The 19,361-nt window shown below is 40.3% G+C and overlaps 1 protein-coding gene across 2 annotated transcripts in view; it reads right to left on the bottom strand.

Annotated features, from left to right (window-relative positions):
* Acap2 (ArfGAP with coiled-coil, ankyrin repeat and PH domains 2) overlaps window positions 1-19,105 on the bottom strand; it is a 130,166-nt gene extending 111,061 nt beyond the window's left edge. For both annotated transcript variants that reach the window (XR_006145973.1, XM_042670179.1), the window contains exon 1: window positions 18,614-19,105. Coding sequence is in view for 1 of the 2 variants with exons in the window: in XM_042670179.1 (XP_042526113.1) it covers window positions 18,614-18,666 (53 nt within the window). In the remaining variant the exon portion in view is untranslated. The remainder of the gene's footprint in view (window positions 1-18,613) is intronic.
* Window positions 19,106-19,361: the final 256 nt, after the last annotated feature.

Here is a 19,361-nt window from a genome sequence, read left to right as displayed (position 1 = left end):
TATCCTTATATAATAAAGCCAGAAAAAGACCTCATAAAAAATTACAAATACACCTTATGAGATACTAATGCAAATATTCTCAATAAAATACTAGCCAGCCAAATTTCACAAAACAACGCATTATGAACCATAACCAAGCAGGAGTTATTACTATAATAAAAGGACAGTTTGATAAACCAAAAAAATACATTTAAGATAGCATAATATTAACAAAATTAAGGGGAAAAAAATCCATGATCATCTCAACTGATACAGAAACATCCTCTGAAAAAATTCAAGATATTTTCATGATAAAAAAATACTTAACAAAATAGGAGTGGAGGAGGAAATGAAAGTGTAGCTCAGCCTTGGGAGAAAAAGCCAAGCAAAGAATATAAGGCCCTGAGTTCAAGCCTCATATCCAGCACGTGCACGTATGCATGCACTCACGCACACACTCACACACACACAAGGCAACAGTGGTCACACTTATAATCTTAACTACTCAGGAGGCTAAGATCCTGAGGATCAGAGCCAGGATATGAAAGTCAAATTACACTTCAAAAGGCTAGAAGCGGAGCTGTGACTCAAATGGTACAGTGCTAGCTTTGAGCACAAAAAAGCTCAAGGACAGTACCTAGGCCCTGAGTTCAAGCTCCCAGATTGCTACAAAAATGTGAAAAGTAAAGAGAGAAGGGGGGAGAAAATGAGGGGGAGGAAGGAAGAGAAGAGAAGTAGGGGGAGAGAGAGGGAGGGAAGGAGGGATACAGGAGTTACCTCACCATAGTAAAAGCCATGTATCAATAATTCACAGTAAAACCAGGCATGGTAGTACATGTTTGTAATCTTTGCACTTAGAAACTGAGGCAGCAAGATCATGAGTTTAGGGCCAAACTAGGAGGTAAAGTGAGAGCTTGTCAAAAAAAAAAAAAAAAGCCACAAAAATAAAAGCTTGGGCTCAAGTGATACAGTGCCCATCTAGCAAATGCAGGGCCCTTTAAAATCTCAGTACTATCAAGGGAAAAAAATGAAAGCTTTTCCACTAAGACCAGAAACAAGATAATAAAGACACCTTGATCATTCTATTCATCAGAGTACTGTAAGTCCTACTCAGTGCATAAAGGTAGATTACAGTATTATAATTTGCATCTGCAATGCCCCACAAAGGCCAAGCATTGATCACCAATCTGTAGCATTATTAGGAGGTGGTGGAATCCTTTGGAGATAAGACTTGATAGAAGGCTAAGACCATTTGAGGAGTCCCTCAAAGATGATACTAGAACCTTACCCCTTCCTCTCTCTGTTTCCCAGTCTCTATAAGATCAGTGTGTGTTCCTGTTATGATATACTTACTGCACTACCACAGGCTAAATGCAACATGGCTGAATCAGGCATGGTACACACATCTGTAATCCTCCTCCAGGAGGCTGAGGCAGGAAAATCTCAAGTTTGAAGCTGGCCTTGGTTACACAAGGTATATACAGGACTGTATTTTTTTTAAAAAAGGAGGAGGAGGAGGAAGAGGAGGAGGAAGAGGAGAAAGATGGGGGACAAGAGGGAGAGGGATGGCCAGCTGGTCATAGTCTGCAATCTCTGAAATTATGAGCCAAAATAAACCCTTCCTCCTTGTAAGTTGACTTTCTCAGGTATCTGAGAATAGAAAACTAACACATAGACTAGTAAAGATACATAATTTAGAACTAACCCGAACTCTGTAATTTGTGGCAAAGGTGTCATGACCATTCAATGGGAAAAGACAGTTTTCCAAAAATGGCATTCACTGGTAAACAATATACACATACAAAAAAAGAATATACAAAAATTAACTCCAAAAGTGATCTACAGCCTAACTATAAAATCTAACTCTGTTAGATTTTAAAACTATAAACAAAAACTTCATGACATTTGGTTTGGCAATAGTTTATTATATATATCTAAAGCACATGCAACAAAAGACAATAAATTGCATAAAACCAAAAAAGTTTTGTTTATCAAAAAGACACCTAGGTTGGGCACCAGTAGCTCACATCTGTAATCCTACCTACTTAGGAGGCTGTGATCACAGAAAAAGCTGGAAATGGTTCTATGGCTCAAGCGGTAGAGCATTAGCCTTGAGCTTAGGGACAGTGTCCCAGCCCAAAGTTCAAGCCTCAGAACCAGCAAAAAAAAAAAAAAAAAAAAAAGACACCTATGACCAAAAGCTGGTGGCTCAAGCCTATAATTCTATATTCAGGAGGATGAGATCTGAGGATTGAGGTTCCAAGCCAGCCTCAGCACATTCAAGAGACTTTTCTCCAATTAACCAGCAAAGACTAGTAGAACTAGAGATATGGCTCAAATAATAGAGCCATAGCCATAAGTGAAAAAGCCAAGTGACATACCATGTCCTGTTTCAAATCCCAGTCTTCCCTACCACCTTACCCCCAGACACAAAGATATACAGAGTAAAAAGGTAACCCAACCCAAAAAATTTGAAAATAGATTTGCAAATTATATTTTTGTTAAGGGACCCAGAATTCATAGAGAATTGCTAAAATTAATTCAACAAAAAAAAAATCAAAACCAAAAATGGGCAAAGGACTAAAACAGACATTTCTTCATCAAAGATTTAAAAGATGCTTAACATCACTAAGGAAAGTTCACATCAAAACTATACCACCACCTGCTATGACTTGAATGTTTATGTCTTTCCATAACTGATGCTGAAATTGATCTCTATCCTTTAGTATTAGGAGGTAGGAAGTGATTAAGTCATGGAGGCTCTGAGCTCATGAACGGATGAGTACAGTACTCTTATAAAAGAGGTTGACGTGGGTATCTTTTTTTTTTTTTTGGTCCGGTTGTGGGGCCTGAACTCTGGGTCTGGGTGCTGTTCCTCAGCTCTTCAGCCCAAGGCTAGCGCTCTACCACTTGAGCCACAGCACCACTTCCAGCTTTTTTCTTTTTGCTTATGTGGTGCTGAGGAATTGAACCCAGGGCCTCATGCATGCAAGGCAAGCCCTCTACCACTGAGCCATCTTCCCAGCCCCTGAAGTGGGTATCTTCAGTCCTCTTGTATCCTTGTTGCCCTTCTACTTTCTGTCATGTGAGGACACTGAAACAAGGCATAACTTTGGAAACACAGAGACAAGCTTCATCCATACACTGAATCTGCCAAACTAGATCATAATTTCCCAGTCTCCAGAAATGTGAGAGGGAATATATATATAGATATAGATATAGATATAGTAAGTTGTCCAGAGTGTGGTATTTTGTTATAGCAGTAGAAACAGGCTAAGACATTACCTTACACTCAATAGGATAGCCATTATAACAACAACAACAACAAAAAATACCAAGATAGTGGGTCACCTCTGTAACCTAACACTGTGGAGGCCAAGGAGGAGGACTACAAGTCTGCAAGTTCAAGGATGCCTGGGTTCCATGGCACTGGCACTTGGTGAGAATGTAATGCTGTACATGTGCTATGAAAAACAGTATGGTGATTTCTCGAAAAACTCAGAATTATTTTATGAGTCAGTAAATCCCATTTGGGAGTATATACTCAGAAAAATGAAAAACAATACTTAGATACCCATGCTCACAGAACCACTATTCACAATAAGCAAACATGGAAAAGATCCATGTTTGCTTATTGTGGAGAAGCAAAATGTAGTATGTACATACAATAGAATACTATGAAACTTAAAAAAAAAAAAAAAGCAGCTCTGACATGTACTGCAACGTTGAAGAGTGCCGAAAACATAAAGCAAAAAAAAATGGTTGCTGCCAGTTGGAAATAGGAAGAAATTAAATTAAGAATTATTGTTTAGCCAAAAGAATTATTGTTTAATGGCGATAATGTAACCGTCTTGTGAGAATAAAAGACTTCTAGAGAGGGAAGATGTGATGGTTACACAAGATGAATATAATTACTACCAAGGACCATAAATGTAAAAATTCTCAAGACAGTAAATATTACAGATTTTTCAGTATTTATTTATTTATTTTGGTCATGGGGCTTGAACTCTGGGCCTGGGTGCTGTCCCTCAGCTCTTCAGCTCAAGGCGAGCGCTCTACCACTTGAGCCACAGCGCCACTTCCGGTTTTCTAGTGGTTTATTGGAGATAGGAGTCTCTCGGTCTTTCCTGCCCGGGCTGGCCTTGAACCGAGATCCTCAGATCTCAGCCTCCTGAGTAGCTAGGATTACAGGCGTGAGTCACCAGCACCGGACTATTACACAGATTTTTATACTATAAAAACAAGCTAGAAGAAAAATAGATCAAAAGGTGTCATGCATACTATATTCAGCTATTTCCATGGAAATCTATAATTTTCCATTTCAGACAAATTTGTAGGTCAAGCCATAGAGAAATTTATAAATAATATAATAATTGTATTGCACCGAAACTCACACTGAACATTAAAAGAAATATTTTAAACTTGGTAATAGTAAACTATACTTTGTCATTAACTATACAGACATGCCAGCAAACTTAAGAATCTATGCTTTTCTAGGCATGGTAGTACACATCCATAATCCCAACACAAATCATTTTCCATTCAAAACTAATCCTACAAAAATAAATGTTTCCAACTTGAACAGACAGGTAACTACTTTTCTCTTTGATCTGAAATCACTTCTTTGTCATTCACTAGATGTATACACTTTGTCTCTGGCTTTCTAAAATATTCTTCTTTCAGAATGACAATGATTAAGATGCATTATATTCATAAACTGCTTTGTGAAACAAAAACTCCTTTGTGCAGCTACTTAAAAGGTAATTTAAAATATCTTCCTTTCATCTGTCTGTCTATAGGATTAATCTCTGTATTTCATTAATACATTTTAAAATCTGGTAGAAGACATTGTTCCGATTACTGTTATTTTGCTTAACTTTCCTAGGCTCACACACTTGTTCTTCCTCGTAAACTTCATAATACTGCAATACTTTTGCAATCTTTAACAGTAAATTCCTCAGTCATATTGTCCTTTTATCAACAAGTTAAATTCTACAATTGTTTTATAACTTATAAAGTCCTTCGAACTTTATATGTCCTAGCTTGTTACTAACTTAAATGAGATATTCTCCACAATATTTTTGTGTTTACTTATTGGTTTACAAGAAATGTATAGGTTTAAAGTATATACATATTCAAAGGCTTTTTAAATTATTTCATTAATTTTCATTATGCCTGTCTTATCATTAATGAGATCTAAATATTATGAGTTGAAAAACACACACGGGATTAGGGTCAAAAAATACATCTACCTCTGACCATACTCAACAAGTAAATTCTCACAGAAGACCAGAGATATTTTCAAATATAAAGCAGAATGATTTCCATAACCACCAACTTGTTACAAGATAATAACAGCTGGGCTATGTGGGGAGTGAATGCCTATAACCCCAACTATGAGGGGGAGAAGACAAGAGGATCATGAGCTGGCCCAGAAAAAGTAAGCAAAACACTGTCTCAAAAACAAAATTCAGGCTGGGCCCCAGTGGTTCATGTCTGTAATCCTAGCTACTCAAGAGGCTAAGACATGAGGATTGCAGTTGGAAGCCAACCCAGGCAGGAAAGTCCATGAGTTTCTAATGTCCAATTAACTACTGAAAACCCAGAAGTGAAGCCATAGTTCAGCGATAGACTGCTATCCTTGAGCAAATTAAAGATGAAAAAGATACCCAGGATGGGGTAGTGAGAGAAGGGGAGAGGAGGAGAAAGTAAGGAAGGGGAGGAGAAATGCAGGCAGGATGCAGTGGCTCACATCTGTAATCCTAACTTCTTGGGAGGCTGAGATTAGGAGAATCACGGTTATAATCCGGCCCAGACAAAAAGATTGCAAGTCTCCCACATCAACCAATGAAAAGCAGAGTGTGGTGACATGGGCTTGTCTTCCCACCTTTATAAAGGAAGTATAAATAGGAGGACTGAAATCCAGACCAGCCTGGGGAAAAGTGAGATCCTATTCAAAAGATAACGAACGCAAAAAAGACAGAGTGCTTTCTTAACAAACAAACCCCAAGAAATGCACAAAGAAAACAAAAAAAAAAATTATGGAAGAAGGAGCTATTTAATTTGAAAACACTAAAGAAAATTTTATGTTTTCCAAGAAAAAAACCTATCATGTTACAAAAACATAGTCTTGTTTTAGAAAAATCTCACTAAATCTAGGATAAATTATAATAGGAAAATCATGAAACTTTATAAATTAGTGAACTACTTGGAATTAATTTTTGTTTTGCAATGTTAATTTGAAGACAGAGGGAGCAATTATGCTGCTCTTCTGATTTTTAGGCATGTTTATGCTCTTTCTAAAAAGAATGAATGAATGAATAAATGACCAGCAAAAATCAAAGCTAGACCTGCAAAAGCAAACCAGGCAAGCAAATAGCCCTGAGTTCAAACCCCAGTTCTGCCAAAACAAACGAAACCAACTACAAATATTTTCATGTCATTTCCTTGCTAGAAACATTTTAATGTCCATGAATTGTGTTTCTGAAAATTTTACATTTTACAGTGACAAAAGGAGGAACAGAGTTGTAATAACAATGAAAACTGTATCTTTCTTGTAACTATTAGGTTAAATATAATATTAACTTCAAAAGAGAAGAAAAGAATAAAAATCATTTTGCTTTCTTGTTTTCTATTTACACTTGTTAATGAAGAATTCTGAGACTTTCAGTGTCCTTATAAGTTCATATTAGAACAACCTAGAAATAGTTTCAAAATATCTATATCTGGATCCTACTTGCCTCTAAAAGTTCTCATTTAATAGGTCTGGAGCAGGGGCTACAAAAAGGTAGTTTGGGGAGAAAAAAAAACCCTGCCTGATTAAGAATTGTCTATTTGACTACATGTATAACTTCTCAAATAACAATGAAACATTAAATAAACAAAATGGGAACTAAAACATTGTTTTTCTCTATTTTTTCCTTATAGGAAGAATAAGTCTTGAATAAGTGTAATTCTTAGGATCAACTCTACCTTCAAAATACTGTCATCGTATTTTTACTTAAGCATTGCTATCACCTGTGACCAAGACACAGCTGCTAGACTGAAATCAAAAGAGATGCCATTGTTTATTTACATCTGCTGAAATCATAGTAAAGCAGCACTAGTTAATGCATTAATGTTGTAATCATAGGAAAGATTACACACTACAATAGCCAATTGATAAGCAAAAAAAAATCTCTACAATAGTGTTCTATAATTGTGAGTGATGGTTTGAATTAAACAGTTTTGTAACTTGTACAGAATTTTTCTATTGTCATAGCTAGCATTCTGGTATACCTAAAAGACTGAGATTTTTAAATGAATACTCTAAGAGGAAGATTATGCAATACCTTAAAACATTTGATATCAAGAGATTCAGAAACAAGCTGGGTGCTGGTGGTTCACGCCTGTAACCCTAGCTACTCAAGGAGGCTAAGGTCTGAGGATCACGATTCAAAGTCAGTCCCGGCAGAAAAGTCTCCATGAGACTCTTATCTCCAATAAACCACTCAGAAAACTGGAAGTGGCACTGTGGCTTATGTGGTAGAGCACTGGCCTTGGGCTGAAGAGCTGAGGGACAGTGCCCAGGCCCAGAGTTCAAGGTCCACAACTTACCAAAAAAAAAGGTTCAGAAACGAACAATTCTGCTAAAAGTTCTTTACTTATCAAATATTTAGCAGTAAGTTCTTTTGATATATGGTGTGTGTGTGTGTGTGTGTGTGCGCACGTATATATGTGTGTGAGTGTGTGTGTGTGTGTGTGTGTATAGGTATATTCAGCAGTATTACATATATAAAGTATCCCTCTAGAAAATAATATTAGTTTTGGATTACAGACAAATTTCACATAAAATTGAACATTCTGGTGCATTTGAGGGAGGGTCAAAACTAAGAATCAGTAGTAATTATCTTTTTTTTTTTTTTTTGGCTTATGTAGTGCTGAGGAATTGAACCCAGGGCCTCATGCACGCAAGGCAAGCGCTCTACCACTGAGCCACCTTCCCAGCCCCAAGTAGTAATTATCTTTATTAACCTCAAAGACACACAAAAAAAATAGAAAACTAACAATACACTCCTATGTACCTATTACCTAGCTTCCACAATTATCAAAAATTTCTCATACTTGTTTATAGTCCTCTCCCTTTCATTGTTGGTGTTCTTTAAAACAAATTCAAGACACTGTTATTTTTACTGATCTTCAACAACTAAGAATCTTGAACAGAATCTCTTTAGCGTTACTATATAATATTAACAATAACCTAGTATCTCATACCTATTTCCTAATTAACTTTCTCAGATTGAGAATTTATTATAATTTTGTTGAGGAGTATAGATATCCGTGTGTGTGTGTGTGTGTGTGTGTGTGTGTGTGTGTGTGTGTAGGTATGTATGTCAAATCTAAATCTATCTTTCTATCTATCTATTGGGGGATTGCCCTGTGCCAGTACTGAGGCTTGAACACAGTGCTGTTCCACCTTTTTCCTCACAGCTGGTGCTCTATCACTTGAGCCACACCTATACTTCCAGTATTTTGTTCATTAATTGAAAATAATACTCTCATGGATTTGTCTGCCTGGGCTTGCTCTGAACCACAATTCTCAGATCTCGGCTTCCTGAGTAGCTAGGATAACAGGCATGTGGCATGTTTGGCAAAGGCTGTATCTGTTTTGTTCCATACTGGGATACACTAAAATAGTTTGCTTTGAAAGACAAAGATGTGAACATGTCACATTTAGTTTCCCACCGTTTCTTATGATGATCTACAAAAACCCTTAGTATAACATAAACCATATCTAGCTCCTACCCAAATCAAGGTCTCAGATACAACTGAGATCTCACCTAGTGCCGTAATAGTTCAAAATTTTCTTAGTTGTTAAATCATTCCAATGAGAGATGAATTGGTAATTGGTTCAACAACACACAGGTGGCTAAATGCAATGAAAAGCAACCCATGCTGTGAAGTTTGATCAAATACTTAATCGGAAAGGAAAAAAATAGTTATAAAAGTATTACTACTAATGAAGCAGAAGGATCACAAGTTCAGTGGGCACAATAAGAGAATCATGATCATCATCATTATTACACTATTAGAAATTTTAGTATATTACCTCTAAAAATATCATACTGTTGTTATATTTCCTCTTACTATGATGTGAGATGACACAAATGCCTATGTGATGAAGGGTACTAAGATGAATGATACAGACATGTGAAATGGCTATTCATCTGCTTCAGGTAATCCTGGACCACTGAACCATGGTGACATCAAAAGTTGGGTATCAGAAACAAAAGTCAATACTTAGACATTTTCAATAGATTTATACGGGGTTTTTTTTTTTTTTTTGCCAAAACCTTTTTGCATTTTGAATGAGAATACAACCTCCATGTTTTATGTTTTGGTGTGCACAGGTTCTGTTGGTCATTTTCTCCTAGAAGAGCCTAGTTTCCTCACTGAAGATATTAATAGAAACCTTATTCAACTTTTTTTTTTTTGGTTAGTCGTGGGACCTGAACTCTGGGCCTGGGCAGACTGTCCCTCAGCTCTTCAGCTCAAGGCTAGAGCTCTACCACTTGAGCCACAGCGCCACTTCTGGTTTTCTGGTGGTTTATTGGAGATAAGAGTCTCACAGTCTTTCCTGTCTGGGCTGGCTTTGAACTTCGATCCTCAGATCTCACTCAGCCTCCAGAGTAGGCAGGATTACAGGCATGAGCCACCAGCGCCTGGCTTCAATTTTTTCCACACCACTGAAAATGTGGCAGTTTCTTCATCAGGCTCTCCAGTAAGGTTTGCATTTTTCAGTCCAAACATACACTTGATGGTTATACACATACATGTATATAATCTCTTCCTTGCAATAAATGGCTAGGTTTCAGTCATTTCAAGGGCTCTTTTGCTCGAACCTTTTTATAGCCTAAACCCTAACACAACACACTGACATCAATTACACATTGTCTGTTCATGCCTTCTATTCACAAATTATTATTTTTTTTGCATATTAGCTAAACATGAACTATATAAATAGATATGTAACTTTTACAGGCTGAGGTAAGGCACAAAACTAGCACAAATCTCTTATTCCATTTTCACAATTTCAGAAAAAGAAGAATCATTCTTACCGTATGTGTTAGTTACTTTTCTTGTCACCAATACCAAATAGCTAAGCAAAATGTCTTAAAGAGGAATCTTGTGTTTTCAGAGGTGTTAATCCATTGTAGTAGGGAGGGCATGATGGAATGGTTCACAGAACCATAGTAAACAGAAGGCAGAGAAGACAGAAAGAGACCAGGGACCAAGATAATCTCCAAAGACACAACCCCTGGAACCTACTTCTTGCAGCTGGACTCTCACTTCCCAATATTTCTATAACCTCCCAAAATAATGTCACCAGCATTCAACACATAAGCCTATGAGGAATATTTCATTCTCAAATCATAACATTCTGCCTCTAGTCCCCAACGGCTCATGGCCATCTCATAATGCAAAATGCATTTAGTTCACCTAGAAAGTCCCCAAAGTCTTTCACAGTTCCAATACTGTTCAAAAGTCCAAACTCAAAATACCATATGAAACTCAAGGCAACCTTTCAGCTGTGAGCTCCTGTAAAATAAAAAAAGGAAATTACATACTTGCAATATAAAATGACATAGTAAAACATTCCCATTCCAAAATGAAGGAACAGGAGAATAATAAGGAAGAATTAAACCAAAACAAGTAGGGCAAATAAATCTTATGGTTCTTTCTAGTATCCAGGGTGTCCTGATGTGAGTTCCAATGGGCTTTGGACAGTCCTGTCCCTGTGGCCTTGCTGGCTGCAGCCCAGGTGGGCTGTCTCAACTCAGTGTCAACTGTTCTCAGCAGATATTGCACGCGCCTAGAATCTCCACCATCCTGGGTGTCTCTCAGGGACATTGCCTGGTCTCCCAGATATTCTCTGAAGTCTGAGTGGGAAGCTCCCTGGCCTCCCAAACTCTTGCATTCTACATGCCTGAGAAACTAGATTTTAAACACTGGTATTTAAAAAGCAGTATCTGGGCCTCCTTGGAGCATAGCTGTACCGGCCTCTGGGCAGCAGAATAAGGTGAACTGAATCCTAGGGAAACACTGTCCTAGGCTGCCCTTTTGTGAGCAGAGTGCCCCAGAGGCACTTCTCCATTAAGTGGAAGTCTTACAGAGGAGATCACTCATTCATGCCATTGTACCTGTAATAACTGGGGTCTGGCCAATTCCTGAGATGCCTTCAAGGCATCTTTCCTAATGTCCCCAATACAAAGTAGTTGGCTTCTTTTTATTGGCACAGATCTCTTCAGAAACTATGCCTTGTTTAGAACCATCTTTACACTGGTTTTTCTGACCAAATAAATTTTTCAAATCTTTCTGCTTTGAGTTATGCTGCCAATTCTCCAAATCTAGCTAAAAGCAGCTACTGATACCCAGGACCAAGTGAATGTTGGACTGCCTTGAACTTTCCTGCCATATTAATTCGTCTACTATCTTTAAATTCAGCATCCTATTATCACAGGACATAGACAAAATTTAGGCAAATTATTTTCCACAATACAGTATGGTCTCTACTAGTTCAATTACCAATACAGTTCTCAATTAATTACACCAGAAACTTCCTGAGTCTTCACTGTCTGTATTATTCTAGGCATTCTGGTCTTCTGAGCTCCCCCCAGAGTCACTTATTAACCTCTATTTAGAACACCCAAGGGCTTCTCTAGCCCAATTTTCCAAGCTCTTCCAAATTCTTCCCACAAACCAATTCTTCTGAACCCACATCATCAGGTGAAGCACAGCAATGGACCAACTTCTCTGGTACCAATTTTCTGTATTATCTTCACATTGCTGTGACCAAAATACCTAAATAACAACTTAAAGCAATGACTTATTTGGGCTCATGTTTCCAGCAGATTTGACCCATAGGCTGCTTGGCTCCAGACAGAACATTGTGGTGGCAGGAGCATGTGAAGAAAGAAAGTTGTTCACTTTGAGGACAGAATGCAAAGCAAGAACAGACCAGGGGGCAGGTATAAGTTTCAAAGACATGCCACATGAAACTTACTTCCTCCAGCTGAGCCCCACCTGCCCAGTTCACAAAACAGCCCCATCAACTGGGCTCCTGTGTGCCTGTGCAGAACGTTTTACACACAAACCAAAGCACCAGATATTTTTGCCAGTTGTGGGGCTTGAATTCAGGACTTGGGAGCAGTCCCTGAGCCTTTTTGCTCAAGGCTAGCGCTCCACCACTTTGAGCAACAGCTCCACTTCCAGGTTTTATGTGGTTAATTGGAAATAAGAGTTTCATGGCCTTCCCCACACAGGCTCCATTTGAACTGTGTCCTCAGATCTCAGCCTCCTGAGCAGCTAGGATTACAGGTATATCTGGTATCCACCAGATATCTTAAATTCAGCATACAAGATCTTTTCACCTTTTCACTTAATTGAAGTACTTCAAGTATCTTTCTGGCATTTATGAATTGCCAGCATCTCTATACCTGTACTTGGAGACCATTACAAAGTACGATAAAACTCATCTGAACACAAGCAATGCAATACCACTTCAGTTCATCTGAGAACCAGGACAGTTCAGTGACTGATGGGTAAGTGGCCTACATAGTATGCATATATTAGACAAGGGAACAATTCAGACCCTTTGGGATTCAGCAGGACAACATAAGATTTCACACTTCTCAGAAAGGCAAATTTTAAAAACATGAATTGTTTGTTTCTACAATTTTTCATTTGCTATTGTCACACTGAGATAGATTCATGGAACTGAAACTTGAAAGAAAAAAACACAGATGGAGGTGTAAATTCACTTCCAAGTCTTATCTATCTACCTACCTATCTACCCACCTAGTCATCTATCCATTCAGCTATTTATTTATCTATCCATACAGTACTGGGGTTGGAACACAGGCCTTTATACTTCCTAGGCAGGTATTACCTCTTGAGCCGTAATTCCAGCACATCCAGGCCCCTCATTTTTAAAGTCCACCATTAAGAAAGATCATTAATGTCTCAGAATATTCTGGAACCTGTCTAATATTTTTTTTTAAATGAGGATTAGGGCTGGGAATGAGGTGTAGTAGTAGAGTGCCTAGCATTCATGAAGCCCTGGGTTTAATTCCGCAATACCACAAAAACAAAGAAAGGCCAGAACTGAAGCTGTGGTTCAAGTGGTAGAGTGCTAGCCTTGAGCAAAAGAAGTTCAGGGATAGTGCCCAGGCCCTGAGTTCAAGCCTCAGGACTACCAAAAAAAATTAAATGAGGATTATACCAGGTGCCAGGGGCTCATACCTATGATCCTCGCTACTCAGAATGCTAAGATCTGGGGAATGAAGTTCTAAACCAGCCCAGGTAGACAAATCTTCAAAGACTTTTATCTTCAATTAACCAGTAAAATGGAGATGTAAGTATAGCCCTAGTCATGAGTGAAGAAAGTATTCTAGGCCCTGAGTTCAAGTCCCAGGGCAAAAAGGAAAAAAGAGAGAGAAAATATTGTAATTCAGCTATGATGTACTCCTATTATCCCTGCACTTGGGAGTTGGAAGTAGAAGAATTATAAGTTCAAGGCCAGTCTGGGCTACAAGTTTGAAGCCAGTCCATGGCAAAGACAGTAATAATTCCTACTTCATATTTTAAAAGTTAAGTGAGACAGTAGCTATAAAAATGTCCAGTATGGGGCTGGGAAGGTGGCTCAGTGGTAGAGCGCTTGCCTCGCATGCATGAGGCCCTCAGTTCAATTCCTCGGCACCACATAAACAGAAAAAAAGGCCGGGGCTGGGAAGGTGGCTCACTGGTAGAGCATTTGCCTTGCATGCATGAAGCCCTGGGTTCGATTCCTCAGCACCACATAAGCAAAAAGGGAAAAGCCGGAAGTGGCTCTGTGGCTCAAGTGGTAGAGCACTAGCCTTGAGCTGAAGAGCTGAGGGACAGCGCCCAGGCCCAGAGTTCAGGCCCCACCACCAGACCCCCCCAAAAATAAATAAATAAATAAAAATTTTAAAAAGGCCGAAAGTGGCAAGTGGCACTGTGGCTCAACTGGTAGCGTGCTAGCCTTGAGCTAAAGAGCTCAGGGACAGTACCCCTAGAGTTAAAGCCCCACGACTGACAAAAAAAAAAAAAAAAAAAAGTCCAGTATGAGTTCTAGCATATTGTAGAGAACTTCAGGTTGATCATATATCAAATGAAGATTCAGTAGGAGTATCAAGGTCAGGTTTTCAATATATTAGGTGCCAACTGTTAGAAAAGCTTACCTGTTAAAAAAATGAAATGTAAAGTAGCAAATCGGCCAGCTTAATAGCAAAACAAAGGACTGGTACCAGCTTAATAAATAAACAGAGTATATACTCACATAACATTCCAATTCACCCATTAAACCAATGTCACTTTTTTTAAAATTCTGTTGTTATTGCAACAGATAGTGTACAACAGAGAGTAACAATTTTTTAAAACCTAAATGTAAGGTCAGGAGCAGTGGCTCACACCTATAATCCTAGCTACTCAAGATGCTGAGATCTGAGGATCATGATTCAAAGCCAGCCAGGTTAGGAAAGTCTGTGAAACTCTTTATCTTCAATTAGCCACCAGAAAGCCAGAGGTGGTGCTGTGGCTCAAAGTGGTAGAGTGTTAGCCTTGAGTGAAAAAGCTCAGGCTTTGAGTTCAAAACCCATGACCGACCACAATAAAACAAAACAAAAACAAAAAACAATAAATAAATAAATATATCAGATAAAGACTATAATATTTGACCTAATGAAATTATTTTAAGAAGAAAGGGTGATGAAGGGAGTGAGGTTGATTTGGGAAACATTGTTTACATGTGTGGGAAAATGAACCCCTCCTTATAGAACTGTCATGCTAACCAAAAATAAATAAATAAGACAACAGTGTTTGAAAAGCAAATATTGTTTGTATCTGAGCACTGCTCAGAGGCAAGGAAACTTTCACAGTTCAGAAGAAATACAATTCAACTTCCTGTTACTTTTACTGTTTGTTTAGCGTGTGTGTGTCTGAGGGCAAAAGGGTGTCTGTGTCCATATGTGTTCGAGACAAAGTCACCCTGTGCAGTCAAAGGGGGCCTCAAAGTCATGATCCTCCTGCCTTATCCTCCCTAGTACAAGGATTACAGACATGCACTATCACATATGGCCTCTCAACTTTTTATTTCAAACAAAATATACATTTCCTAAGTCAATCAAAATATTTTTAAGTAATGAAAACACCTTTTTTTTTTGGAGCCGGTATCTTGCTATGTAGTACATCTTAACCTAGAACCTAAAATCCTCCTTCCTGGGCCTTCCAACTACTGGAAATTTTTTTAATTGTAGGCGTGCAAAGGAGTTAACCATTCAACAAATCAGTTATGAATGCAATGTATCTTCATTGATGTCACCCCTTTCACTATTCCTGTTGGGATTTTACAAAATTCTAAACTAAATATAATTTAGTGCCCAAAATCTAACTTCATGGAATGTCAATCAAAATGTAAAGTTCTAGTAAAAACAAAAAATTCTTAGACACATTTACAGTCTTATAGATTTTTCAAAGTACAAGTTTTGACCTTTAAGCTAATTTCACTCTGGTGTTTAAAAAAACTAAAAAAGAAACTCCAAAAGTACACAATGAAATGTGTGTCCTCCAATCTAAAGACAAAAAACAAAATAACCTTTCACTAGAATGTTTATTCCAATTACCAAACACAATGTCGCAACTACAACATTTTCTTCTCCTTATCTGAGCCAGCTTCACACACACCTTTATTTCTTTAACCATTTAACAAGAAAAAGATCTGCCTTTTGCAGTTACATGTACATGCCAGATGCCAAATCTAAATGCAACAATATTCATTTGTGAAAGAAAATAAAAATAAGACATAAAGACAACACAACAGAGCAAGATGCATTGTACTCAGAAATTGACATGTTTAATGCCAGGCATTGGCTTATGCCTGTAATCCTAGCTACTTAGGAGGCTGAGATCTGAGGAATTATGTTCCTGGAAAGTTCATGAGACATTTCCAATTAACCATCAAAATTCTCAAAGAGAAAGTGGTAAAAGCACTAGCTGTGAGCAAAAAGTTAAGGGACAGCACTTAGGCCCTGAGTTCAAACCCCAGGACTTGGCATAAAAAAAGGGGGAGAGAGGGTGGGAAATGATATGCTGAATTGAAACCACTTTGGTTGAGGAAGAGAGAATAGAGCCAAACACTAAAAGTAAACTGGCTAGTTATCCAACTACAAAATCAGTCCTTCTTCCTTTCCTTATTTGTGTGTGTGTGTGAGAGAGAGAGAGAGAGAGAGAAAGAGAGAGAGAGAGGAGAGGAGGAAGAGGGTCTCCAATTCATCATCCCACCGCCTCAATCTCCCAAGAAGTTGGGATTATAGGAATGCACAGCTCTATTTTGGCATGCTTTAATATATCACTCATAACTTACATAATACCTAAGTCAAGTTTCTCTGACACACACATTGTATATTATTTATATGTGTCATATTATGATACATATACTATGATACTATGCTGATACTATAATATATACATCATATACTACTTTGAAACACTCATCATATACTATTTAGAACTGCATAGAAGTGAAGTTATAAAAAAATATATTGGGATTATGAATAATGAGAATTTTTCCTCTGCTGCAATCTAATCTATTCTCAAATGCTGGGATTCTTACTATCTTGGTATCTCTTCCCAATTTGAAATTGACAATAATTAGAAGGCTAGAAACAACTTCTGAACACCTCTATCTTAACTAATAGTACATTCCAATCTAACAAGAGTTTGCTATACTATGCCATATAATTTAATGACCATATTTTATACTCAATTATTCCCTGAATTTTAAAAGTAAAAGCATCACATAGTTTGCGACCAACATCAATGACTAGAAGTATTTCCAAATCATTCCACTCAACATTTTATCAGATTTAAAACATGAAACCAAGGGAGTACAAAGCTACATGCTCTAAAAAGAAAAGCACATTAATTCATTTAAAAAAATTTTTAAAAATCACATTAACAGAACTTTCTGACCACATTAGTAGAACTTTCTATGGTACTCTAAAAATTACTTAATTTGCCACTCTGCCTTGGAAACTAATTTGCAAGGCTGTCCTAAACAATCCATTTATGTTCCCCTAAACCCTGATCATAAAAGGTGCAAAATTTATTATCAAGTGTAGTAATCAAACCAAGTAATAGCTCTAAGTTCCAATTAAAATTAACACCCAGAAAAGATCACCAATTGTAGTGTTCTTCAAACTTCTCTAATAAGTTTCTTCGTTTTACATTTTTACTTCCTTCCCTGTTCTTCACTGAAAGAATGGGAAATCAAATGAATAGTGATAAGCATGGGAACAGTTAGTTCCTGGGCAGAATTAACAGTCCAGGCTTGGCAGGGAGATGAGTGCATGCGTGTACGTATACATACATACATACACATACAATGCTTGAAGGAAGCTTTCTCAATAAATTGCACTAACGGAAGTCTTATTTTAAGGCCTAGCACTACCCCTATCAATACACTACAAATTACAACCTAGAAAAACTCCATTCTCTTAAAATTTAAAAAAAAAAAAGGCAATTCAAGAGTTTCCTACAATGCTAGAAAGAAAAGAGCATGTATTCCGGACTTCCTGAGGAATGCCACCTCTCACACAGGAGGCTGGGCAGTCCATGTGAATCACAGAATGCCACCAGATCACTTCATGTGACCGATCCACTGGGAGCATCCGACAGTAATCCAGGCCCCTTCAGGGCCGAGGCTGCGGGAAGAGGAACAGAAGAGCAATCCTCAGGGCACTCCTACTTCCGTTCTCAAAACAGAAAAGCTCGGGTTCTCTAATCCTCATCCTGCGCCCCAGTACCACGGCAGCCTTTTCTTCTTCAAAGAGCTTATGCGGAGAGAAGAGCAGTCAAGTCACCGACTAGGGTCCACGGAACGCGCATGGTGACAGCCACCCCCCCCCCACTCCACCCCACCCCGACTCCCGAACAAATGAACCACCACCAGCGCTTTCCAGAACGCCACTCGGGTTGGGAGACGAAGCAGAAGCAGAAGCAGATGTCCCCGATCGCCCCCCACTCCTTCCTCCCACCCCCACCCCCGGGGAAGAGGGGCGGAAAAGCGCAAAGAGGAACTAAGTGGAGTGCACGGAGGATGCCCGGTACGCTCGCACACTCGCTCGCTGGAAAGCGGGTGGAGAGGGGAGAGGGGGTGGAAATCCAGACCGAGCGGAAGGAAGAGGAAAGGAAGAGCCCCTGGAAGAGGAAGGGGGCGAAGCGCGCGCTCGCCGAAGGACTTGAGGAGCACAGCAGCACCCCGATCCCCACCCCCTCCCAAGCCCAAAGGAGGTGCGCCCGGCCTCCGGGGCGGTCCACCCCAAAGCCGGGACGCGGAGAAGGGGCGAAGCGGCGACGTCCTCCTCCCGGCCACGCCTCGTCCCTCGGGAAGGGCCAGTCCGGGGCCGCGGTGCCCCCGTCGGGTGTGCAGCGGCGGCCACGGTGGCTGGCCCCGTCGGAAAGGCGCGGACGGCCGGGCCCGGCTCGCTCCCGGCCCCGCCGGTCCTCACGGCCCCGCGGCGGGGCGAGGCAGCTCCGGGGAGACCTCGGCCGAGCGCCGGGCGGCGGTGCCGCTTACCTGAAGCGGGGCGAGTCCTTCAGGCACTCCTCGAAATCCACGGTGATCTTCATCCCACCTCCGCCTCGCCTGGCGGGCGGCGCTGGAAGAGCCGAGCGGGCCGCGGGAGCGGCGGCACTGGGGGACCCGGACGGCTTCGACGGGCGCGCGGCCGCGACTAGCTGTGCGCGGAGCTGCGGAGGGCGGCTCGCCCGCTGGTCATAGCAGCCGCGGAGACGGCGACGGCTCTTCAGGCCCCAGTCCGGCCCCTCTTCCTCCCGCCTCCAGCTGAGCGCCGGCCTCGGGGAAACGGCCCCAGAGTGACAGTCGCAGCCAGCCAGCCACAAACCCGGCGGCCAGTGGGAGGGGCTTCCGGCAGGACCGCCCGCGGGCGCTCGTGCAACGCCTCTGAACGACGGTAATCCTAGCCAATGAGCAACGCGACCGTAGGCACCTCCTTGCCACAACCGCACCCGACAGCCAACCAGGATACGCAGTCGTTGTTAGGCGGGATGCAGCGGTTGCTGGGAGGCCGGCAGCTGAGGCTCCTTGGGAAGGAAGTCACGTGGCTGCGCCCAGCGTTTCCCCAACCCCCCCCCCCCCCAGCCCCCGCCTCTTCTGTTTCCCCAGCCCCGCCTTGCTGAGCTGCTAGCGCCTAGGAGCCGCCTCCTGCAGGTCTGAAAAGGAGATTTCCTCTTTAAAGCAGCTTTGGCTGAAATCTGAAGATGCAAGAGCAGAAATTATAAAAGGAAGACGTAACCAAGCCACC

This window comes from Dipodomys spectabilis, unplaced genomic scaffold, assembly GCF_019054845.1.
Source record: "Dipodomys spectabilis isolate Male_0828 unplaced genomic scaffold, ASM1905484v1 ptg000017l, whole genome shotgun sequence".
In the NCBI taxonomy this organism is placed as follows: Eukaryota; Metazoa; Chordata; class Mammalia; order Rodentia; family Heteromyidae; genus Dipodomys; species Dipodomys spectabilis.
This window is presented reverse-complemented; position numbering and strand designations above follow the sequence as displayed.